The 23,233-nt window shown below is 45.5% G+C and overlaps 2 protein-coding genes across 2 annotated transcripts in view; one reads left to right on the top strand and one right to left on the bottom strand.

Moving 5' to 3' along the window:
- Positions 1-23,233, top strand: part of cttnbp2 (cortactin binding protein 2) — a 50,342-nt gene that overhangs the window by 15,982 nt on the left and 11,127 nt on the right. Inside the window, exons 3-24 of the mRNA XM_077597524.1 lie at positions 1,931-2,161; positions 5,145-6,447; positions 8,027-8,308; positions 8,968-9,067; positions 9,488-9,638; positions 11,300-11,509; positions 12,185-12,302; positions 12,377-12,634; positions 12,718-12,813; positions 13,779-13,858; positions 13,991-14,077; positions 14,585-14,684; positions 14,763-14,924; positions 15,007-15,179; positions 16,050-16,228; positions 16,304-16,503; positions 16,605-16,766; positions 16,960-17,011; positions 17,109-17,208; positions 17,332-17,442; positions 17,566-18,016; positions 22,460-22,822. Of these exons, the coding sequence (XP_077453650.1) occupies positions 1,931-2,161; positions 5,145-6,447; positions 8,027-8,308; positions 8,968-9,067; positions 9,488-9,638; positions 11,300-11,509; positions 12,185-12,302; positions 12,377-12,634; positions 12,718-12,813; positions 13,779-13,858; positions 13,991-14,077; positions 14,585-14,684; positions 14,763-14,924; positions 15,007-15,179; positions 16,050-16,228; positions 16,304-16,503; positions 16,605-16,766; positions 16,960-17,011; positions 17,109-17,208; positions 17,332-17,442; positions 17,566-17,796 (4,386 nt within the window). The 3' untranslated portion in view covers positions 17,797-18,016; positions 22,460-22,822. The remainder of the gene's footprint in view (positions 1-1,930; positions 2,162-5,144; positions 6,448-8,026; positions 8,309-8,967; positions 9,068-9,487; positions 9,639-11,299; positions 11,510-12,184; positions 12,303-12,376; positions 12,635-12,717; positions 12,814-13,778; positions 13,859-13,990; positions 14,078-14,584; positions 14,685-14,762; positions 14,925-15,006; positions 15,180-16,049; positions 16,229-16,303; positions 16,504-16,604; positions 16,767-16,959; positions 17,012-17,108; positions 17,209-17,331; positions 17,443-17,565; positions 18,017-22,459; positions 22,823-23,233) is intronic.
- Positions 20,733-23,233, bottom strand: part of cftr (CF transmembrane conductance regulator) — a 25,517-nt gene continuing 23,016 nt past the window's right edge. Inside the window, exons 25-27 of the mRNA XM_077597522.1 lie at positions 22,640-22,812; positions 22,457-22,562; positions 20,733-21,512 (exon numbers count right to left, since the gene is read on the bottom strand). Of these exons, the coding sequence (XP_077453648.1) occupies positions 21,294-21,512; positions 22,457-22,562; positions 22,640-22,812 (498 nt within the window). The 3' untranslated portion in view covers positions 20,733-21,293. The remainder of the gene's footprint in view (positions 21,513-22,456; positions 22,563-22,639; positions 22,813-23,233) is intronic.

Here is a 23,233-nt window from a genome sequence, read left to right as displayed (position 1 = left end):
ATATAAGTGCATTTGTATGTTTAAGGCTTGTATAAGTAACACACATTGGTTTTAACTGAAAAAAACATTTAATAAAATGGAGAGAATATGTACAGTACTGTATACATACATTAGAGAGAGAGAGATTTACTAGAAAGTGGCCGAAAGAAGCTATCTAATGACGATTGCAGTTTTCTTCTTTTTTTCATCATAAATGATGCGGTAGCACTGTATGGCATCATTCAATTGATTTGCAAACTTTGTGCAACGTTCAATATTTGGGTCCTGCTGCTCCATCTTTCTGTTTATAAATGGTACTGACGGTCGAACGATTCAAGTTGTATGCCGGTGCAACGCTCACCACTCTCACGCGCATCAAGCAAATGAAATGGCTTGCCTCTTCCTTGCAACTCCCTCAATAGAAGTCTTTCGCTTTTTACCAACCATATTGAATAATGGATGCACGAGATATTTAATGATACAAATAAAAAAGGTTCTTTGCGCACTGGAGATACGTTCACGCACTTCCGCATTGCAACGAAGAAGAAGGTTTTGATTGAGTTTGGTCTTCCAGACTTTAGCTAATGATCCAATCCAAACCAAAAACATCTTATTTTCTCGAGCTTCTGGCCCAGCCACTTTATCATTGCTTCTTCTTGACATGATTCCCGTTTTTTCTCCAGGTCGGTGCTTCTTTTCCAGCCTTCTGTCAGCTGCCGTCTACTTGTTTTTTCAGGCATCTCCGCACTTAAGTCGACTCTGTGCTTCCTTTGCGAAGCTCTCTCTGCCCTACTGGCTTCTTTTCAACTGAGTCGCAGCTGTGCTTCCTTTTTCGGCTTTGGTTTACCTCTGTCGCTCCTTTTTTATTTTTTTTTCCCAGACTTCTCACATGGAGCTTTAAAGAAAACGACCCAGATCCGGGCAATAGGCCAGTTTTGCAACGTCCCTCGCATTTTGGTCGCCGCCACAATCATCATTCCGCTCGCGAAAGATAAACACGGTAAAAGGACACTCCGTGACAAACGCGTGTTGTTCTCGCGCTTGAAGGTCAAGCGCATTGAGCCGAGGCCGGGCGGCGGCGGCGGCGGCTCACATAACCGCTAACACGTGCATCGATATATTGACGTGGCCATCGTAACATGTCGCCCGAGGTCTGATGGGCGTGGTCAATTAAGCCTCCCCTCCCCATCCGGCACAGAGTACTTTACTTCTCCGCAAAATGATGGATAGAACATGTAGTGCACAGGTGTCAAAGTGGCGGCTCGGGGGCCAAATCTGGCCCGCCGCATCATTTTGTGTGGCCCGGGAAAGTAAATCATGAGTGCCGACTTTCTGTTTTAGAATCAAATTAAAATGATGAGTATAGATGTATATTAAATTTCCTGATTTTCCCCCTTTTAAATCAATAATTGTCATTTTTTAATCCATTTTTTCTGTGTCAAATCATTTTGTAAAATCTAAAAATATATAAAAAAAAGCTAAAATAAACATTGTTTTAGATCTATTAAAAAACGGAATATTCAGGGCTTTTAATCCAGTTCTTTTAATCCATTTATTTTTAAAAAATCTGAATATTATATCTAAAATGCTCCGAGTTGAAGTTAACGCGGCCCGCGAACCAACCGGAGTCTGACACCCTTGATGTAGAGTCTCATCTCATTTTCTGAACCGCTTTATCCCCACTAGGTTTGCGAGGGGTGCTGGAGCCTATCCCAGCCAGAGCCGGGGGACACCCCGAATTGGTGGCCAGCCAATCGCATTGGCCATTAGACGTCCACGAAAAAAAACTTGCATAAATAATGAGGAAAGACGTGGAAATCTATGAAAGTGGATTGTCCCTTTTGACATTGTTTAGTTTTTTCTCGACATCCTGACGAGCAACCCCGGAACTTGAATTTCTCAATTGTCATTTCGAAGTTGCTCAAGTGCATCTTTGTCATTTCTCCGGCAGGCTCAGAGGAAAGAAGTCTTCCTGCAGGAGCGCTACAGCCACTTCAGCCTGACCGACCCCTTCCTGGCGCTGCAGCGGGACTTTGAGTGCGGCGTCCCGAGGGGCGACAAGGAACGCCGCCCGCTGGGCTCCAGCCCCATGTCCGTCCTGGAAGCCGTCATGGCGCACTGCCGCAAGATGCAGGAGCGCATGTCCGCTCAGCTGGCGGCGGCCGACAGCCGCCAGAAGAGGGTGAGTCCGGCCGGACGGCCAAATCTTACCATTCGTTTCCTCTTTCAGTACAGTAGTAGAGTGGTACCCCGACATACGATCGTAATCCGTTCCGAGACTTAGATCGTATGACGAGATTCTCGTCACTCGAGCGGACGTTTCCCATTGAAATGAATGGAAAACAAATGAATTCGTTCCAACTCTCTGGAAAAAAACACCAAAAACAGGATATTGGATTGGAAAAAATGTTTGATTTCTTCTAATTCGCCATCTATTAACAAAGTAACACATAACTAGTGGTTTAATAGTAATAAAATGTGTTTAATCTAACTAAAATTGGACAGATTTCACCGACGGGAGACAGAGACGTTTGGGGGCGTGTGGGGGGGTCTTTATTATATATAATATATATTATATATAATATATATATATATACATAGTTCACAGTCTAGCTTTGAATGCTCTGTTGAGGCCAACATTTAGCGGCAGGATTTCTTATGTAAATGAAGCCGAAATGACGGCCAGCACCAAATTAGTGTGGTTGCCATCATACTAACTGTTTTGAAGAACTGGGTGTATTAAGAACTCGATATCCCAGCAGTCACTGCGCAGTATTTTATCTACGGGAAAATAGTAGAGTCGGGGGCTGCTTTCCGTAGTTGTCCTATCGACTGATTTATTTGATTTTATCGTGATAACAATTTTAGTATTGGTCCATATATAAAGCGCGCTGGATTATACGGCGCCCTGTCTATTTTGGAGAAAAAATTTGACTTTTATGTGCGCCTTATAGTCGTGAAAATACGGCAGTTTAGTTTAGGGTTTTTGGCATCCAATGGAATTGGTCTTAAATGCATCTTGTGTTATGTAGTATTACAAAAGTGTAGCGAACAGCTGTTAGCTGCCACTTTCTGTCTATTTAGTTCTTTTATATGGGAAAAATTGATTTGAGATACGTATAAATTGACATACAAGCTCGGTCCCGGAACGCGTTGCGCTCATATCTCAAGGTATTACTGTAGTTTAGAGAAAAACGGCTCAAATGTGCGTCTTTAAACCAAAATCTAGCCTCGTCGTCTAGGGAGACTTTTTTCACACGGTGGCTGTTCAAATGAAGCCAAAGACTGCAATTCCCACTCTTCTAGCATTTCTATTTTCACCGCTTGGTTAAGTGCGTACGTCTCTCTTGGATTCCGGTCAGCCCCTTCCCGTGCTGCTCTGGCGGACAATTGTTTAGATGAGGGTGAAATAGCACTGGAGCATTTAGAAAGTGGATCCAGAGGAGAAAAATGCAGCCTGTCCTTTCCTTGAACCTCCCGGAAATTACACATCTCACCAACTTTACTGTGCAGAGTCAACCACACACGAGAGGAGGAGCCAGTTAAATATATATACACAGCGGGCCTCTCCTTTTTAATATCCTACATGTGTTTAAAAATATAGTCGTGTTGTGAGAAAAAACGCCAAAGTGATAAATAGTAGGTGCCCAAAGCACGCAAGCATTTGAGGTTGGTAAACAATTTGTTTTGGCAAGACAAAATACCAGCTTTACTGTACAGATGCTCCCCTACTTACGAACAACGGTACATACGAACATGTCTGCAAATTGCGTTTATGTCGAAAAATGTTCGTAAGTTCCATTTTGTATTTTTTTCCGAGTAGTGTTTCTTTCCGCCGCTAATAACAGTGGGTCAGTCTTTATATAGGAAAACAGAGTATAGTATAGTTTCTATGACAACGACCAAACTCTGGGCAAAGTCTGATTAATTAGTGGCAAGTTTCTATGATTATGATGTTTCTATTCTTACAAAAATTGATACAATATGAACAAGCAATTGCCAAGCGTCTTTTTCATCTTATCTTCCAAATATTTAGATTATTTTTTTAATAATTGGATTAAAAGAACTGGATCAAAAGCCCTGAATATTCAGTTTTTTATAGATCTAAAACAATGTTTATTTTAGCTTTTTTAAAAATATATTTTTAGATTTTACAAAATGCTTTTTGAACTAAAATCACTAAAGAAAAAAATGGATTAAAAATGACAATGGTTGATTTAAAAGGGGGGGAAATCATGAAATTTAATATACATCTATACTCTTCATTTTAATTTGATCCTAAAACAGAAAGTCGCCACTCATGATTGACTTTCCCGGGCCACACAAAATGATGCGGTGGGCCAGATTTGGCCCCTGGGCTGCCACTTTGACACCTGTGCGTTAAAGCCAAACGTTGCCGTTTTAGTTTTCCGAGCTAGCGATGCGCTAGCTTTGCTTACGCGAAACGATGGGTCACGGCCAAAGCAGCTGCCGGCGTGTAAAACGATCGGTGACACGGGAAGAAGCTTCGCGAGGAAAAGAGCGTCTGTCCTCACCGGGATCTTTGGGTTGCCGGGTAGACTGACTTTCACCCGCACGCTCGGCGCTATCTTTATCCCGCACTTGCTTTTCTGCTCTCGTGGCGAGTTAACCGCCAGCTGAGTGCGGGATGCCCGAAATAAGAGGAATTTATCTTACTGTGGCATTCGATTGACATTTTTTTTAAATTTATGAAATGAAGGAAAAGGGGATTAATGTTGAAAGAGAACATTGCCAAGTCATGGAATTGAGCCATGCGCCCCAGTCTTAATGGAATGCTAATCGTTAGCCGTTTAATCAGGTAACGGAAGACCGCCATTAATACCGTGCGACATTGTCGCTCAGGTTGATTCTGATTCTTTAAAAAAAATATCAGTATAACTTTCATATTAGTGAAACTTTTCCTAATTTCCTCATATAAAACATATTTAAGCACGCAAGATTCAGATATGACTCCCGAGGAATACGTTATGATCTCGCCGATTTTAAGATTTTTTGACTTTCCGACATTCCGTCAACACTTTGACCATCTTAACGGGGTCGCGTGGCACATCCCTACTACGTACGTCTCGGCGTAATTTTTCCGCATTCTTGGTAACTTGGAGAGAACCTGGTCAAGGTGCTGATTGGATTGTTGTTTTTGTCAGCTGGAGATGGAGAAGCTGCAGCTGCAAAGCGTGGAGCAGGAACAACGCAAGCTGACGGCGCAACTGAAGGACGAGCGCGAGAAGAACAAGCACATCGTCATGATGCTGGTGCGCGAGTGCAAGCAGCTGGCCACGCGGGTGGTGGACGAAGCGCAGCGCTCCGACGAGCTCCGGGGCCGACTGGACGAGGAGGGCCGCTCCTCGCTCCGCCTCCGGGACGAGCTGGCCGCCCAGCGGCGGCGCGCCCAGCAGATGGAGGCCGAGATGGAGAAGCAGCTGGCCGAGTTGGACACCGAGCGCGAGCAGCTGCGTGCCAGGCTGGGTCGCGAGGAGGTCGAGAGTCAGAACCTTCGGCAGCAGGTGGAGCGGCTCAGGACCGAAGGCGGGGCCGCCGCCGCCGCCGAGGACGCCGCGCGTTCGGCCGCTGCCGAGGACGATGCCCGCTCGGCCGCCCCCGCCACGGCCTCCGTCTCGGTGTCCACGGAACCCGTCCAATCTCGAACCGCGTCCTGCCAAACGGACCCGCCTCTCCCCGAGGCGGAGGCTCCCAAGAAGACGGCCCTCGGCAAAACGGCCGGGGGTCCTTACGCCGGTCTCAGCCTGCCCAAGACCGCAGCCCGGGGGATGGTCCAGGGCGGCGAGAACGGCGCCGAGAACCAGCAGGGCGCCCCCCACGGCGTCAGCCCCCGCGTCCAGGCGGCCCGCTACAAGTTCCAGGAACAGGACCAAAACGGCTCGGCGTCCCAGAGCCCCCCGGCCCGGGACCCGTCGCCCACCCACCGGGACAACTTTGCCGCCAAGCAACAGGCACGTCACACCGTCACCCAAGTCCTGTCCCGCTTCACCAGCCCCCCGGCCGGGGGCGGCCTACGCCCGAGCTTGCCCCACTCGGCCTCGGAGGGGGGCCCCTTCCCCGGGGGGCGCCTGAGCCACCCCATCGGCATCAAGTCCCCGACGGTGGCCCGGATCGACCGGGGCAACCCTCCCCCCATCCCTCCCAAGAAACCGGGTCTCTCCCAGACGCCCTCGCCGCCTCACCCCACCATGAAGGTGGCGGGGGACGGCGGCGGCGGGGGGCGGCCTCACGGGGCGGGGCCCAAATCGGCGACGCCTCAACTGCCACCCAAGCCCGCCCTGGACCTGGTGCCGGCCCTGGCGGCCTCTCAGGTGGGTGCACGCCGCTGTCCAGGACCCGAGCGGTTCGCCGACGGCCCCCCCGCCATCCCCTCCCCGCCGTCCATTAGCGCTCCGTCCGACCGTACCCCCCGTGCCCCCGCAGAGAGCCCCCTGGCAACGGCATCAGGTAAAGGGGACGCCCCGCATTTGCGCATTTGCCGTCTTGCATTTTTCCTCCAAGTTGTGGCCACTGCCTCTCTCGCAGCTATCTCTTATACGTCATTTTGGGCTATCTTTGCTAATACTACTATATAGCCCAGGGGTCCCCAACTCGGGTCCCGGGTGGCCCCCATCCGGTCTCCGTCCACCGACACTCTTGAATCAAATGTTGAACTCATTGGCACGCTGTCCAGAATTGAAAACCATCCCGATCATTTGATTCAGGGGTGCTGGTGGAGGGGAAAACGATCTAATTAGGGCCATTCGAGGACCTAAATCAGGCCCCCTTGGTGATCTATAGCATATCCTAAGGGTGTCAGACTCGGTCGGGTTGGTTCGCGGGCCGCGTTAACTTGTGGGCCGGACCATTTTAGATATAATATTTAGATTTTTTTTTTTTTTTACAAATGGATTAAAAGCCCTGAATATTCCGTTTTTTATAGATCTAAAAGAATGTTTATTTTAGCTTTTTTTTAAATATATTTTGAGATTTTACAAAATGATTTTTGAACTAAAAACACAGAAAAAATGGATTTAAAAAATGAGAATGATTGATTTAAAAGGGGGAAAATCAGTAAATTTAATATACAGCTACACTCTTCGTTTGAATTTGATCCTAAAACATAAAGTCGGCACTCATGATTGACTTTCTCGGGCCGCACAAAATGATGCGGCGGGCCAGATTTGGCCCCCGGGCCGCCACTTTGACACCTGTGGCCTAGCCTGAGAGATATTACGCAAGTGCCGGTCCAAGTGTGAGTGGGACATCCAGGCTGCCTATTTAGTCCTCCATCAAGGGCTGCCGTTTGTCCTACACAACATTGTTTGGTGGGCTAGATATTCTGTATTTCCTCTCTGAAGCTGATGCCGGCCGGCCAGTGGCTGCTCTCTCCTTCCCTTCCCTTCCCTTCCCTTCCCTTCCCTTCCCTTTCCCTTTGCAACCTCCACTTAGCATGCACCTTAAGTTCTCGCCTCCTTGACTATTCTTCTGGTTTTATCAGGTAAATCTGTTCCTGTTCTCTTTTTTGTTTGTTCAAAATTCAGTTCATTTGACAAACGTCTGTCTTTTACTGTCACGATAAGCAGGGCGCGACTCGACCAGTCGTAAATTTGCTCAGCGCTACGCCAAAACCAAAAAGCCAAATGTAGCAAACCCCACTTGGCTAAGTAAGATGGTTCTAAGTTTGAATGAGCAGAGCTCCGTCATGTGTAATGCGGCGGAAACCTGCTAGCAAAGCAGAAAGTTAAAAACAAGCGTCACCTAACTTTACGCATTTGAACTTTGCAAGGTGATTGGACATGAGCCAAACCTTCAAGTATGTTCTTTTAGCAAATGAAGCACGGTATGCCACAGGTAACGTGTTATGATGATATTTGGAATGCTTTGCAATGTGTATTTTTGTGGCTCAAGCGTCTTGTCTTGTCACCTCCTCTTCCTCTTCCTCATCTTCCTCCTCCTCCTCCGCAGCACTTTTAGCGTGGTCATCCTCCCCCTCGTGGTTTAACCTGTCCCGTCCTGGCTCCGTCTGTTGTCCCCTCCCCCATAGGCTGGTGTCCCTCCGTAGCGTCCCCCCTCGGCGACGGCGGGCCCGCCGCCCTGGACGGCGGGCGGCCGCCGCTCCTCCTCCTCCAAGCTGCTTCCCAGGGAAATGTCACTTTATTGTCAATGCTGCTTCACCGTCCCCCCCCGCCCACGTCGCCCACGTCGTCCACGTCCGACCGCCACCGCCACACTGCCACGGACGAGCGGCCCGCCCTCCACACACCGCCAGACCTCGTCCAACACTTGACTGCTGCCTTGTTTTCTGCTGCTTACCACGGACACGCAGGTGGGTGGATACCCGTCCGCCTCGCAGTTCTGGGGTCGAGGGTTCGATCCCCAGGTGGGCCCTCGCCGCCGCGTGGGGTTTGCGTGTTCAGTTTCCTCCCACATCCCAAAAAGAGGTATGCTAGGCTAGTTGGCTAACACTCTAAACTGCCCTAGCTAGCAGTGTGAGCGTCAACGGTTGTCCTAACACAGAAAAATGGATTAAAAAAAGACAATAATTGATTTAAAAGGAGGAAAATCAGGAAATTTAATATACATCTATACTCTTCATTTGAATTTGATCCTAAAACAGAAAGTCGGCACTCATGATTGACTTTCCCGGGCCGCACAAAATGATGCGGCGGGCCAGATTTGGCCCCTGGGCCGCCACTTTGACACCTGTGTCCTACGAGTTTCACCGTGGATTTTCACATTTTTATGAACTTTTTAAAAAAAAAAATAATTAATAGCCGAAAATAATCACCAAGTAAAAATAAAGCGCAATAAGTGAAGTCGCGATAATCGAGGGAAGGCACGACCGTTTTTCCCCCTTAAATATGACTTTAGAGCACCACCTAGTGGTGTCAACTGGTAGTTTCGAATTTGACGAAGAAGATTTTCTGGAATGAAAACATAACGAACAAGTCTATCCATCCCCCTAAATGTGTATTTTGTCTACAGAGTGCGTGAAGCTGCTGCTGTCTTCCGGCTCACCTGCCGACGTGTCCGACCAAAACCGATTGACACCTTTGCACTTTGCCGCCATCCACAGCCATATTGGGTCAGTATGCCACTCAAAACACAACCAGACTCTGATACGTAAACCTCATCATTTTCATCAGCTTTGAGGCGTATGACGCATAAGTGAACTTTCTTAGACTCTACTGATGCTATGCCTTTATATCAAAACAAAAGCCTTTATTGTCATCATACACAGCCGCGTAAGACTCCGGTCCGGTCAATCTTCCACTGTTTCCGGTCGGTCTCCAATCTCAGACTCTACTTTGTCCATCAACAGTTTAATTAGGTAGGGCAAGATTGCGTGACATACAAAGTCTCTATGACAAAGATGCAGGGCTGTGGCACCAAAAGACCGGCGACCAATCGACCGTGTACCATATTTCGATGGGTTAGGCTAATGCTACTGATATATGTATACGTTCTGTCAGTGGCTGACGTCAGCATCTCTTCTCCCCCCCAGCTGCGTGGAGGCCTTGCTGGCCGCGGGCGCGGCCGTGGACTCTGCCACGGACGACGGCCAGACCGCCCTGTCCCTGGCCAGTGGGACGGGCAAGGAGCGCTGCGTCCACGTCCTGCTGAGCGCCGGTGCCGATCGCTCCCTGGTGTCCACGGTAAATACGTAACAGACTTTAGCTTTAAAAAAACATCTCCATTTCTACTTTTACCTTGTGACTTTATTGAGGTTGGTATTTTTATTTTTGAAAGCTTTTCGAGCTGGAGTGTGCTTTGTTAGTTGCTATGACAACCCCAAGTGGCCATCTGGTGGCCCCGGCCGAATGTGATCCATTTATATTGAGTGTTCTGTTTTTAGCTGCGTGATGGATAACTTTCCTTACGATACACAAAATGTCGATTTATTTTGCCAAGGACAACTGTCTAAAAATATATATATATATAAAATTGTAACTGCTGTTAGGCAATACGAAGAGGAAAAAAATGGATGACCAGATGGGACATTTAAATAACAATATGGCAGGATATGATTCATTATACATGATTTCATGAAATGATTATACAACAGAGCAGCCTCATTTCATTTTGAATTGACATTAAACATTTATATGGAAAAAGCTTCAAGCAGTGCTTCACCATAAAAGAATCAATGCAAATAGATTTGGGATATTTTGATATTTTTGCACAAATGTGAAGATTTCTAATGATATTTATTGTAAGTTATTTCTGATGACATATTTGATTGCTTTTCTTAGGAGCTAATCCTTCCAAGTGTTGTAGTAGCAGTAGTAGTGGTGGTAGTAGTAGTAGTGGTGGTGGTAGTAGTAGTAGTGTATTGGTGGTGGTGGTGGTAGTAGTAGTAGTAGTAGTAGTAGTAGTAGTAGTAGTAGTAATAATGGTGGTAGTAGTAATAGTAATAATGGTGGTAGTAGTAGTAGTATTGGTGGTGGTGGTAGTAGTAGTAGTAATAATGGTGGTAGTAGTAGTAGTTGTGGCAGTAGTAGTAGTAGTGGCAGTAGTAGTAGTTGTGGTGGTAGTAGTTGTGGCGGTAGTAGTTGTGGTGTTGGTAGTAGTGGTAGTTGTGGTAGTAGTAGTAGTGGTAGTATTGGTGGTAGTAGTAGTAGTAGTAATAATGGTGGTAGTAGTAGTAGTTGTGGCAGTAGTAGTAGTGGTGGCAGTAGTAGTAGTGGTGGCAGTAGTAGTAGTGGTGGCAGTAGTAGTAGTGGTGGCAGTAGTAGTAGTGGTGGCAGTAGTAGTAGTGGTGGCAGTAGTAGTAGTGGTGGCAGTAGTAGTAGTGGTGGCAGTAGTAGTAGTAGTGGTGGCGGTGGTAGTTGTGGCGGTAGTAGTGGTGGCGGTGGTAGTTGTGGCGGTGGTAGTAGTAGTGGTAGTTGTGGTAGTTGTAGTAGTAGTGGTAGTTGTGGCGGTGGTAGTTGTGGCGGTGGTAGTAGTAGTGGTAGTTGTGGTAGTTGTGGTAGTAGTAGTGGTAGTTGTGGCAGTAGTAGTGGTAGTTGTGGCAGTAGTAGTGGTAGTTGTGGCAGTAGTAGTAGTAGCGGCAGTAGTAGCGGCAGTAGTAGCGGCGGTAGTAGCAGTAGTAGTAGTACGTAGTTGCTATGTGTGTTCATTCAATATATATGTATTTTCCTGGACTTTTTATTTAGTATTCATATTGCAAGTGTATGCCGTGTCCTCATATTAATACGGGCCTGATTTTCGTATTTTCTTATTTCTAGACAGCTAGTGGCTGGTGTTTTTTTAATGAATATTGCTCATCACAGTTATTGATTTAAAATAATAATAATTTCAAAAATGAAACCATCAGGATGGCTGCACGTGTCTCCACGCGGCGGTGCGATGGGGCCACGTGGACACACTCCGCCTGCTCCTCCGCCACCCCTGGCCAAGAGACCCCGCCCCCAGCGTGGAACCCGACGGAGACACGGCGTTAGCGGCGTTCCCCTCCGACCTCCTGAACCACGCCAACTCTGACGGATGGACGGCGGCTCACATGGCGGCCGCTCTCGGCCTGAAGGTCCGATAAAGTGCTTCGCCTCCGGAGGCGGCCATTCTTTCTTAATACCGAGTGATGGAATAATGATTAATACCATTAAATCATTATTAGTCATATTTAATTAAAACTGGAAGACATCGTTGACATACACTGCTTACAACTTGCAAGGAGATATCACTCATAACACGGCTTCGTCCAAAAGTATTTCTGACGAGCGGCATACTCTTCTTCTCTCTATTTAGTCGTTGACATACTGAAAACATTTCATGTCATCTGATTCAAAACAATTGCATAAGCAAACCGAATAACACCCTTAAGGTCAAAAAACAACTGCGTTGCCGAATACAACTGTGTAAGAAATTGCAGAAGTAAGCATACAACTTTCTTTATAAGGTAAACAAAGCAGCCGTATTTTTAAACAATAATGCGATTATCGCCATCTGCCCGAGTCCAAGTCAAAGCAATTTATGAGTCCCTTGTAGATCAGCATCTTTGGCCTGGAACAAGGTGTTTCTGTTCAGTCAATAGTCCTGAAAACAATGAACTTTGCCTCGAAAGCAGCTGTGGGGGAAAGTGTCCTCTTGCTTGGTCCCAACATAAAGCATGAATTAATTTATCGCTTTATTACCTATTAAAAATGCTTACAAAACATATAGAAACATCCCAGAATAAATCCAACACCGAGTGTTTGTGTAGGAGTGTCTGGAGGTTCTGTGCAGCCACCGCGAGCAGGACATCGAGAGGAGAGACAAATGCAATCGCACCATTCACGACGTTGCCACTGACGACTGCAAGGAGCTCCTGGAGAACCTCGGTGAGGATCAACGGCGCCGGAAGACGTTTCATCCGAATGAGAATGTAAACGGAAGCCGCCATCTTCCTTCGCAGATCGTTACGCCGTCCCGGTACGTCTTCGCTATCCGGACAGCGGTCCGACGTGTCCTCTGGACCGGGACGAGCGCGAAGAGCCGGCCGAGCTCCAGTCGGTGCTGTCCGGGATCTCGGTGGAGCGCTCGGCGTCTTGGTCTCAGTTGGGAGTGGCCGTTAGCCACGCCTTGGACGCGCACTTGCAGGCGCTGTGCGGCGAGGATGCGCAGCGCCCCCTGCTGGGGCTCACCGCCGATAGCATCTCCTCCGTCACCATCGGTGGGTGAGAAGCGACCTTTCTGTTCCGTTTTTTTTTTTTTTTTTGCCGTTTCTTTTTGGTCACGTGGCTCGTGCCGTTTCAGGAGGCCGGGACTGGCGCCCGGGTCAAGAACTTCCCGTCTCGCCCTGGGATCTGGTTCGGAAACCTCTTGGTCAAGTCATCACTGTCCGACTAAAAGGTATTTAAGAAAAAAGAAAGAAAGAATGACATCTTGACTGGCGGACGAGTGGTTAGCGCAGGGGAAGGGAACCTATGGCTCGGTAGCCACATGTGGCTCTTTTGATGGGTGCATCTGGCTCTTTGCGAACCTGTGAGCTAAAATATGGAAATCGCTGTTGACAGAACTGAGATATTACATTTAGAACTGCTTTAATCTTCTTTTTTTGTGCTTTAATCTTCATTTTTTTTGCTTTAATCTTCATTTTTTTTGCTTTAATCTTCATTTTTTTTGCTTTAATCTTCATTTCTTTGCTTTTTCATTTTTTTGCTTTAATCTTCATTTTTTTTGTTTTAATCTTTATTTTTTTGCTTTAATCTTCATTTTTTTTGCTTTAATCTTTATTTTTTTGGCCAACGATTCGAAATGTCGATAGTTGGCTGGGATAGGCTCAAGCACCCTCTGTGAACCTTGTGAGAATAAGCGCTTCAGGACATGAACGAATGAAATATTGGCTTTCGAATGTCAGTTTTAGGGCAAAAAAAATCTTTTTTTTTAACATATCGCCCAATTTCAATTCCTTTTAGGATTTTTTTTAAATCTTGTTTTTGGTATTGCTTTTTTTTTTTTAAATCTGTAAATGTTTCCAAGGCCTTAGCGTGTATTTTTCTGGAGATTTAATGAGAGCCACATTTTCTCAGGGCAAGAATGGTTTTAGTAACCTGACAGATATCAGCAAAAAGCAATATATTATATTTTTGTAGTTCAGTTTTCTTAAAATGTCTTTCCATGTTTGGTGTTAAGATTTCAGTTTATTTCCTCCTTGAAATCCATTTCACACTGGACCAAACTTCATTTTGCATCTCTGTTTTGTTTATGTTACAGTTGATACACAAGATTATCCTAAAAATGATTGGATGTGGAACTTGCCTAGCCCGAGTCATAATTAATACGACAAGTTAATACCATGTGTGTATTCGTCACAGGTCTTTCGGAGTCCCGTCTGGACGAGTTGGCCCTGGAAAGTCTCTTCCCGCTGCCCGTGCTGCTCAACTACGTTCGCTTGGTACGAGCTTTCACACTCGACAAATCGTCATCTTTATGATACGGCTGCAGTCAGTTAGCAGAAATGATTTTAGTTTGCTTTCCAAAAATTGGAGATCATTCCGAATATGATGTAACGGGATGTTTGTGACAGGTGGAACAATACGGGAGTGTCATCTTTCACGGCTTGGAGGACAGCTGTCAGGACTACCTTGCCGCTTTATTGGCTCGCTGCATCAAGGTAGGAAAAGAAATTAATGTATTTTCTTGCATATACATTTATTATTAAATGATGATTGAATCCAGGGTACGGCTTATATGCGCACGAATTAGACCTGACATGCACGAAACTGCAAGGTGACAAAGACGGAATAACGCAAGACAAAGCAGTCATTTATTTCAAAATAGAGAAATGATCAACAGATCAAACACTTAAGATAATTCAACCATTTTAAGGCAATTTTAAGGGTAAGGCTCATATGCGGAGGCGGCTAATATGCCAGAAAATATGCTCAGTAGGAGGGGTAGCCATTTTTTTATAATTTGTGTCCTCACGAATAATAAAGATAGTGACTTTGTGAGCTTTGGATACAGTTAAGTCGTTGATGTAGTATGTGAGACATAAATTAGGAACGAAGGAAGGTTTCATGGTTTCATTGCTGCTCTCCCCTCGTTGGCATGTGACAGAATGTCTTGAGTTTCCCTGACGACAGGCTCCTCCCCCTTATTCCCTCCTTCTCCATTTCAGTCCAAGCAGGAGGCCGGCGGCCATGCTTGCCAGGTGGTGAATGTGGAGGTACGGGACAGTCTGACCAAAGAGAAGCTGCTGGACGTCCTGGTCTCGTGCGGTGAGACGATTGGTCGCCGTCGTGTTCTCAAACGTCGTCAGCTCCTCCTTCACCGTCGTCGTCCTCTCGCCGACGCAGGCTTCCTGCTCCCGGTGACGGCGGCGGCGTCCGATCACGGCCGCTGCGTGGTGCTGCTCTTGATGGGTTTGGAGAAGTCGGCGTCCCTGTCGGGCCTGCTGGGAGATCTGTGCCACAGTTTGGACAACAGAAGCTCCGGCGCCCCCTTGCCGCTCGCCGCCGGTAAGTCATCGTTGGGCGACGTTTGAAAAACGGATTCCACGGCCGCCCGTGACGAGAAACTCGCCCGCCGCTTCCTCTTCAGGGCCTCACCGCTTCTGCCAGTGCAGCTTCCTGATTGGCTCCCTGTCCAAGCCCCGCCTCCAAGGCTCGGAACTGCGCCTCCAGCAGCATTTCCGATGGCTGCGTCTGCGCTGGGACCAAGAGCCGCTTCACGGGTTGCTGGCTAGGCACCTGCGTAGGAAGTTGCTGAATGAGGTCAGAGTTCAGACAAAGCCGAGGGTTTAAATCCCATTTTTTTTTATTTTGCATCCTCCAAACCACAGGTGTCAAAGTGGTGGCCCGGGGGCCAAATTTGGCCCGCGACATCATTTTGTGCGGCCCGAGAAAGTAAATCATGAGTGCCGACTTTCTGTTTTAGGATCAAATTCAAATGAAGATTATAGATGTATTTTATATTTCCTGATTTTCCTCTTTTTAAATCAATAATTGCAATTTATTATCCATTTTTTTCTTTTGGTGTTTTTAGGTCTAAAAGCATTTTGTAAAATCTAAAAATAAATATATAAAAATATTTTCGGTTTTCCAATTTAATATTGAATATAATAAAAAAAAGTTTCCTTTTGAAATGCAAAACAAATGATTATTAGATGTTTTCCCTTACAAAGAAAAAAGTTCAAATAAACAGTTTTATATCTCTAAAAAAACTGAATATTTAGGGCTTTTAATCCAGTTCTTATAATCCAATAAAAAAAAAAAAGAAGTAAATATTCTATCTAAAATGGTCCGGCCCACATGAAATGGCGTTGACGTTAATGCGTTAATTGGTTTTCCACTTTAATATTGAATATAATTTTTAAAAAATGTTTCCATTTGAAATGCAAAACAAATGATTATTAGATGTCTTCCCTTACTAAGAAAAAAGTTCAAATAAACAGTTTTATATCTATAAAAAACGGAATATTTAGGGCTTTTAATCCAGTTTTTATAATCCAATTAAAAAAATAATGTAAATATTCTATCTGAAATGGTCCGGCCCACATGAAATGGAGTTGATGTTATTGCGGCCCGCGAACCAACCCGAGTTTGACACCCCTGCTCCAAACGGTTGCCACTTGTCTCCTCCAGATGGGAAGCGCGGCGTGGTCCAGCGACGGCGTCATGGAGAAGGCGGTGACGTGGGTGGCTCAGGTGTGGCAGCAGCTCAACGCCTGCCTGGCGCACCTGGGCGCGCACGAAGCCTTGATGGGACCCGCCCACTTCATGGCGTGTCCCGTCCACACCGGCGACGCGCACGCCGTCGTCAGGTAAGGATGGACGCCGGACACCGGGAACGGCGGTCAATGCACGCGGCGCCTTCTAGATTATCGTGCTGCGTTCAGGTGGTTGTCCCGGCTGTGGGACGCCGTGGTGGTCCCTCGCGTGGAGGCGGCGATCGTCTCCCGGGTGACGGCCAGGCGCGCCTCCTGCACGGCGCCGGGCGATGTCGTTCTGAGCCCCGGCCAGCAGGCGGTGCTAAAGGCCGCCCTCAGCATCCTGGTCAACAAAGCGGTCCTGCGGGGATGCCCTCTGCCTCGTCACGGTCAGATTTCAAAATAACAATAATAATTTATCGGTTAGTAGTATTTGTACTTTTGGAAGGATTTCAAAATGTTTTCTTTACTTTTTTTTTTCCTGCTTCAGAAGTGGTGTTTAGGGGCGGAGCCCTGCCTTTGACCGCCATGGGCTCCTTTAAAGGAAGCGGCGGTGGCAGGAAGTGTCGAGACAAGCTGAGACGATCCAATACCAGCCCTCGAAAGAGAGCAAGTCCCGCCTCCAGCTGGACCGGGAGCTCCTTCAGACACGGTGAGCTGTCAATCATTCCGTCCGATAGCGTCGAAGAACGTTTAATGATCATTTGCAGTCAGTCAAGGCACATTAATATTAGATATAAGATAATTATTGCTGTAATTCAACTTTGGCAAATTTAACAATGAATGAATAAAAAGCTGTAATGGCTCGCACTGATTGATTTTTTTATTTTTTTAAATACTTGCAGGTGCTGTCTCCACCACCGATGTGAGCTGTATCACCAATGGGAAAGTCCACAGGTTGTAACTCCACCGAATCTGCCAAAAGTGCTACAACGGACTGAAATATTTCTCATATTTTAACTGTGGTGGGCGCGTTTTGTTCGATTCTCTTCAGGGAGGCGTCCAATTTATCGTTGTTTTCCGATGACGAGACCGACTTGATCCAAGAGCTTCAGTCGTTATGCTCCAGCAAGTCCGAACCGGACATTAGACAGGTACGTGATATAAAATGACAAGTCACTCTTGCGGGAATAAATGTGTTTTTTAGGGCATAGTATGGCCAGGATATCATTTATGAAATGATTGTGGTGATGATGTTTGAGCTTTGTCCTTTCCAGATGTTGTCATCCAAGGACGACAATGTCCTTCTCTTTGTCAGCGGAGGTCTCGCCGGAGCTCCGCCTGCGACGCCACAGAAAGAAGACACTGTGGACCAATCAGCTCAGCCGGTGAGAAAGCAGAAAAAAAACTAATATGGGAAAAATAAATAGCAAAAAATGGTGTTCCTTCAAAAGTTGAAAACGGCACTTTAGATGTAGTTTTCAACATTAACAGCCACGTCTTTTGCGCAGTCGCTGTCTCCTCAGAGCGCTCAACGACGCTGGAGCTCTCGGCTCAAATCCCAACTGCCCGTGCCCAGCAGGGGGCAGCAGCCTCCTCCTCGCGTTCCTGTGAGCAACCACCACCGCCACAACAGCAGCAGCAACAACAACAACAATAACAACAACAACAGCAGCAGCAGCAAGACTAACAAACAAGCACAGGAGCACATCTGGCTCCTACAACAACACAATCACAAATAAACACACCCCTTCCCTAGCCCCGCCCACAAAAGGAAGAGCCAATCCCTCAAATGGAATTCTCTCTCTCTCTTCCCAATCCATCGAGGACGAGAATGCTACTTTTGAGGACTCATCCCGTCAATGGCGTTATTCCTCGCTCCTCTAAACATGGGCTCATTGGACGCCCGTCCCGGCCAATGGCATCCCACCAGACCAGGAAGTCACTCTGGTCATCGGACCGGTGAGTATTTAGGAAGTTGCTAATACAGTGGTACCTCGAGATACGAGCTTAATCCTTTCCGGAACTGAGCTCGTATGACGAGATTCTCGTCACTCGAGCGGACGTTTCCCATTGAAATGAATGGGAAACAAATTAATTCGTTCCAGCCCTCTGAAAAAACACCAAAAACAGGATATTGGATTGGAAAGAATGTTTGATTTCTTCTAATTCGCCATCTATTAACAAAGTAACACATAACTAGTGGTTTAATAGTAATAAAATGTGTTTAATCTAACTAAAATTGGGCAGATTTCGCCGACGGGAGACAGACGTTTGGGGGCGTGGGGGGTTCGTTTTTTTTTTCACGACAACGCACTCGTAAACGGAACAAACAAATTTGAATTAACTTGGATTAATATATACAGACACTCAAACATACGTTTAATGTAACTTTACACAAAACTGAATTCAAATTTTGTTGTAATCTTTTGTTACCTTGGTTTTCCGGGTTGGCGGTTTGCCACGCCTCCACCCTCACGTTCGCTATCGATGGACTGTTTGCTGTTGTACTATTCCCTTGAAAATATTCCCAAAATGATGCACACAAATGTCCTCACAATAGGATAACGCACGACCACTTGCCAACGAGAAATACGTAGTCTTTAAAGAACGATCGCGGGAGCTTCTTTCCTTAGAAAGAATAACAGGAAATACAATAGTTGAGCTTACCCACGTATTGATTGTGGGTAATGAAGTTTTATTCTGAGAAAGGTTGCCATTGCCTATGGGTGTTGTGTGCACGAGTGTACTTCATTACCCAGAAATCCCTCTTTTTGCATGCGCGTTGCGCGTTTCCTGGTCTTAGGAGAAACTCGTCTGTATTAATCATTCCGTGCTCGTAGATATTGTTATACACGAAAGATATGCAAAAAAGACCTGGCTTGGTCGCATCACGAAATTTTGATCGCATGACGGGCAAATTATTCGATCGAAATTTCCACCGTAAGACGAGAATTTTGTATGACGAGCGGTCGTATGACCAGGTACCACTGTACTAATAGAGAACTCAGATAAGCACATTTACGTGATTTGCACAAGTGACATTTGGAAAACCCGCAATCAAAAAAAACAAAACAAAATCAAGCCCGGTACGCAGGTTTTGTTTCTCCATTATGGAATATTTTAAAGCAAGAATGCCCAGAAACAAGCCTTTTTTTCACCCCCTACATTTTTTCCACACTATAATTGTTTACTGCTAAACTCTTTTCTGGAAATACTTGAATAGTGTCTGTAACTTAATACTTTTCCTTTCCTGAAATATCCCATTTTTATTTTGTACCGGGCTCAATAACTGCAGTAAATTCGTGAAACTAAACTAGTGGTAGGTCCAAGAAAAAAAAAAAAATCTAACAACTCCAATAGGTCAGCATTTACTAAATACAAGACTGTAGTATCTTATTAAAACGTGTATTCGGTGGCCATCTACAGTTGAGTATTTTGCTGTGGATACACAGTATGTGATGTAGAAGTATTATACACTTACTCAGTCCCTCGTAGCCCAACACTTTGAAACTCGTAGTACTGGTACACGTCCTGGCGTGTACTTTTGTGTACTTTGGGGACCAGATTTTCTCAGTTGTCGAAGCAAATATCCGATGGTTTTTCTTCAAGAGTGTCATTTTGTGGGGTTTGAGCTGTGGTTTCGGACGTCAATCAGGGTTTTACGTGTAAATAAGAGTTTTGGAATGAGCACGACAATGACGTTTGTACAGTCGACTTTAAAAAAAAGTGTTTGAAAGTGAGTACTAGACGTGTACTGTAAGCCATATTACTAATACTACTACTAAGAAAGACAAGCGACATTTTGTTTTCCTGTCATCAATCACTGTGTATGCTTTTATTCACAACCAAGATTTCTTTGATGTTTATAAAGCTATCAATCTAGAAATATATAAATGGATGTATACATATGTACAGAAGAGACTCGAATCCGTTTCCAAAGTGTATGATGGTTGTTGCAGTTTTTTCACCCCCCCAAAAAACAAACAAACAAAAAAACAGTTGTCTTTTAAGCACAAAAATATTAAAAATAACGTGAATAAAAGCCACCCTAGGCTGGTTATTTTGGGAGGGGGATTTGGTCACCTGCTAAATCAGAGATGGGCAAACTACGGCCCGTTAGGCTTTTTAATCCGGCCCGCCGACATTGTCCAAATTATAGTAAAAATCAATGACCTGATTCATTTTCCTGCAATACCCTCGTTCCCCCGATTGATGGCGAACTAGCCTAGTAAAAGTATGTAAATGTGTGTGGGAGCTACTTGAGAATACTGACACATTTGTGAACATTTAACTTTTACTGTGGACATCCTGACACACATGAACGAGCTGAATGTGAAGCTACAAGAGAAAAAACAGTTTGTGCATGAAATGCAAGCAAACCTTCCGCCTTCAAAACCAAGCTGGTTTGATTTTTCAAGCAAATATCAGACAAGTCATTTGCTCATTTCCCTACACTGGTTGCGTTAAAAGAGGCCCCCGCATGTGAAAAAATAAAGGAAATCATTGGATGACCTGCATGAGCAATTCTGCCGTTGGTTTTGCGATTTTGGAAAAAATCACAGCTGGTGTCATGTCCTTTCTCACAAGACCCGGAAACGGTTCCACAGGAGTTGCCGTTGGAACTGATTGATCTCCAATGTGACTAGTTCAACTCCCTGAAAGTCTGAAAGAGTTTTAGGCTTCATTAAGTGCAGCCAAATTTCCAAACATCCAGAAGATGGCACAGAGGATTCTGGTGTAATTTGGCTCTACATATGTGTGTGAACAGACCTTTAGTCTGATGAAAACCAAGAAAGCACCCCATAAATCCCAGATGAGTATGTTCATACTTTAGTCCTTTTTTTCTGTTTCTGTTTCATATGTACTCTTAACGGATGCAGTTTTTTTATGTATCGTATCTTGTGCTGACCCGGCCCGTCTGTCAAATTTTTAAAGTCAATGTGGCCCCCTGGGCCGAAAAGTTTGCCCAACCCTGTGCTAAATGTACATTGCAACTAAATCAAAATTTCGTACAAACGCGCATTTGACAATTGTTTTGTAAATCTCATGAATGGAGCAAAATTATTTTTAAAATATTCCTACTAACGAACAAAGGATTTGCGCACCCAGCAAAAAAAGACAAAAAACAAAAAAATCCAACATGGCGTGCGCCTTTGAATGAATTACTGGCAACTTGCGCGCTTTTTTCCCTTTTTAGTACCTGTGCGCGTCTCTAAAGTGCTTTAGACGGCGACGTTTAGAGCCGCGTGTCCAGCGCGTCGTCTTCGGCCTCCTCGGGCAGCGAGGCGATGTTGGCCAGCGGCGGTGGCGCCGCCCTCTTGGTGGAGTTGAGGCGGTGCAGCTGGGGGCCCAGGCGCAGACGGTCCGACGGGCTCATGGCCTGCTTCAGCTGGCTCGTCTCGTTGAGCAGCCTGTGGATGCTGTCATACGTCTTGATGGAACTGCCGGACATCATCTGCGTACGCACAAAATAGAAGCCACACATAATCGCTTTCATATACTAAATCTATACAGCAGGGCTCGCGAGCCATGTGTGGCACTTTCCATCGGATGTGTATGGCTTTTTTTCGTTCCCAGAATTTACACGTCTTGTCTTTAAAATGTTACACAGGATGACCCAAAACAAGGAAAACTATTAATGCATCCCATTAAACCACAGGTGTCAAAGTGGCGGCCCGGGGGCCAAATCTGGCCCGCCGCATCATTTTGTGCGGCCCGAGAAAGTAAATCATGAGTGCCGACTTCCTGTTTTAGGATCAAATTAAAATGGAGTATAGATGTATATTAATTTTCCTGATTTTTCCCCCTTTTAAATCAATAATTGTCATTTTTTAAATCCATTTTTCTGTGTTTTTAGTTCAAAAATCATTTTGTAATATCTGAAAATATATATATATATATAAAGCTCAAATAAACATTGTTTTAGATCTATAAAAAAACGGAATATTCAGGGCTTTTAATCCATTTTCCAAAAAAAATCTGAATATTATAACTAAAATGGTCCGGCCCACATTAAATCGAGTTGACGTTAACACAGCCCGCGAACCAACCCGAGTCTGACACCCTTTCATTAAACCAAGAGTGATGGAATAAAAAGTGTTTATTGTAAACGAAACCTTTAAAACTCTGATGCTCGGTACGCCAACGCATTTCCGAATGCTTGTTTCCACCAATGGAGTCATTTCTTTTGCCTTCTTTCCATCCAAATTTGAATGCCTTTCTTCTCTAGCCGCCATGTTTGACTTTTGTAGCTCTACCATGAATGCATTTTCCATCATTGATTGCTCATTTGTTCTTAAAAAATATGAAATGCGCATTTTCTTCAACGCCAAAAAATTAAAAATAAATCTACGCCATTTAGTTGTGAAGAAGAAGACTTATGGACGATAGTTTCCTCACCAGGAACGACTGGCACTCCAGCAGAGGTTCCACACGATGCTCGGAAAGGATGACGGTGCACCCCGAGAACGACTGTTTCAGAGTCTTCCGCAGGACTTGGAGCGTTCTGAACAACGAACAACGAGACCATCAACAATGCGACGTGTTTTTCCTTTGTTTTGTTCGTTTTCTCGTCGGACTCACATGGGGTCGAGGTAGGACGAGGGTTCGTCCAGCAGCAGGATTCGAGCTTTGCTGAGGATAGAGCGAGCCAAACACATGAGCTGCTTGTGTCCGTTGCTCAGCACGTTTCCGCCGTCTTCCAACTGAAAGTCCAACTTGTCGGGGAACTGCTCGATGACCGACTTCAAGCCCACCTGAAAAACGGTAAAATACTATTTATGCTACTTATGCTAGCACGCACTTGGCTGCGATGCTGTTACAATTTGAGCCGGAAGTTTGCAACCAAAATTCAATGTCGTCGTCATTTAAATATGCTGTTTGGTCGAAAAGAATTTTTGGGGAGAAATTTACATATTCAAAGTGTTTAGAAATAAATGCCGTAATCTGCAACGATTTGCTAGATGTGTGTTGTGTGCAGTGGGAATCAATTTGTGACGTTAGCTGCTAAAGCTAGCATCCAGCTGACATTAGTACTACAGTAGAGGTCATTTGTTGACTTTAGCCGCTAATATCTTTTAACAGGGATTCTCCTATGGTGTTAGCCAATTACGCTAGCATGCAGTAGGGGTCAGTGTATGGCGTTATCTGATAATGTTAGCATCCGCTAACGTTGTT

The sequence above is a fragment of the Stigmatopora argus genome, chromosome 3 (assembly GCF_051989625.1).
Source record: "Stigmatopora argus isolate UIUO_Sarg chromosome 3, RoL_Sarg_1.0, whole genome shotgun sequence".
Lineage (NCBI taxonomy): Eukaryota > Metazoa > Chordata > Actinopteri > Syngnathiformes > Syngnathidae > Stigmatopora > Stigmatopora argus.
The sequence above is the reverse complement of the archived record's forward strand: the minus strand, read 5'-3'. Positions and strand labels throughout refer to the sequence as shown.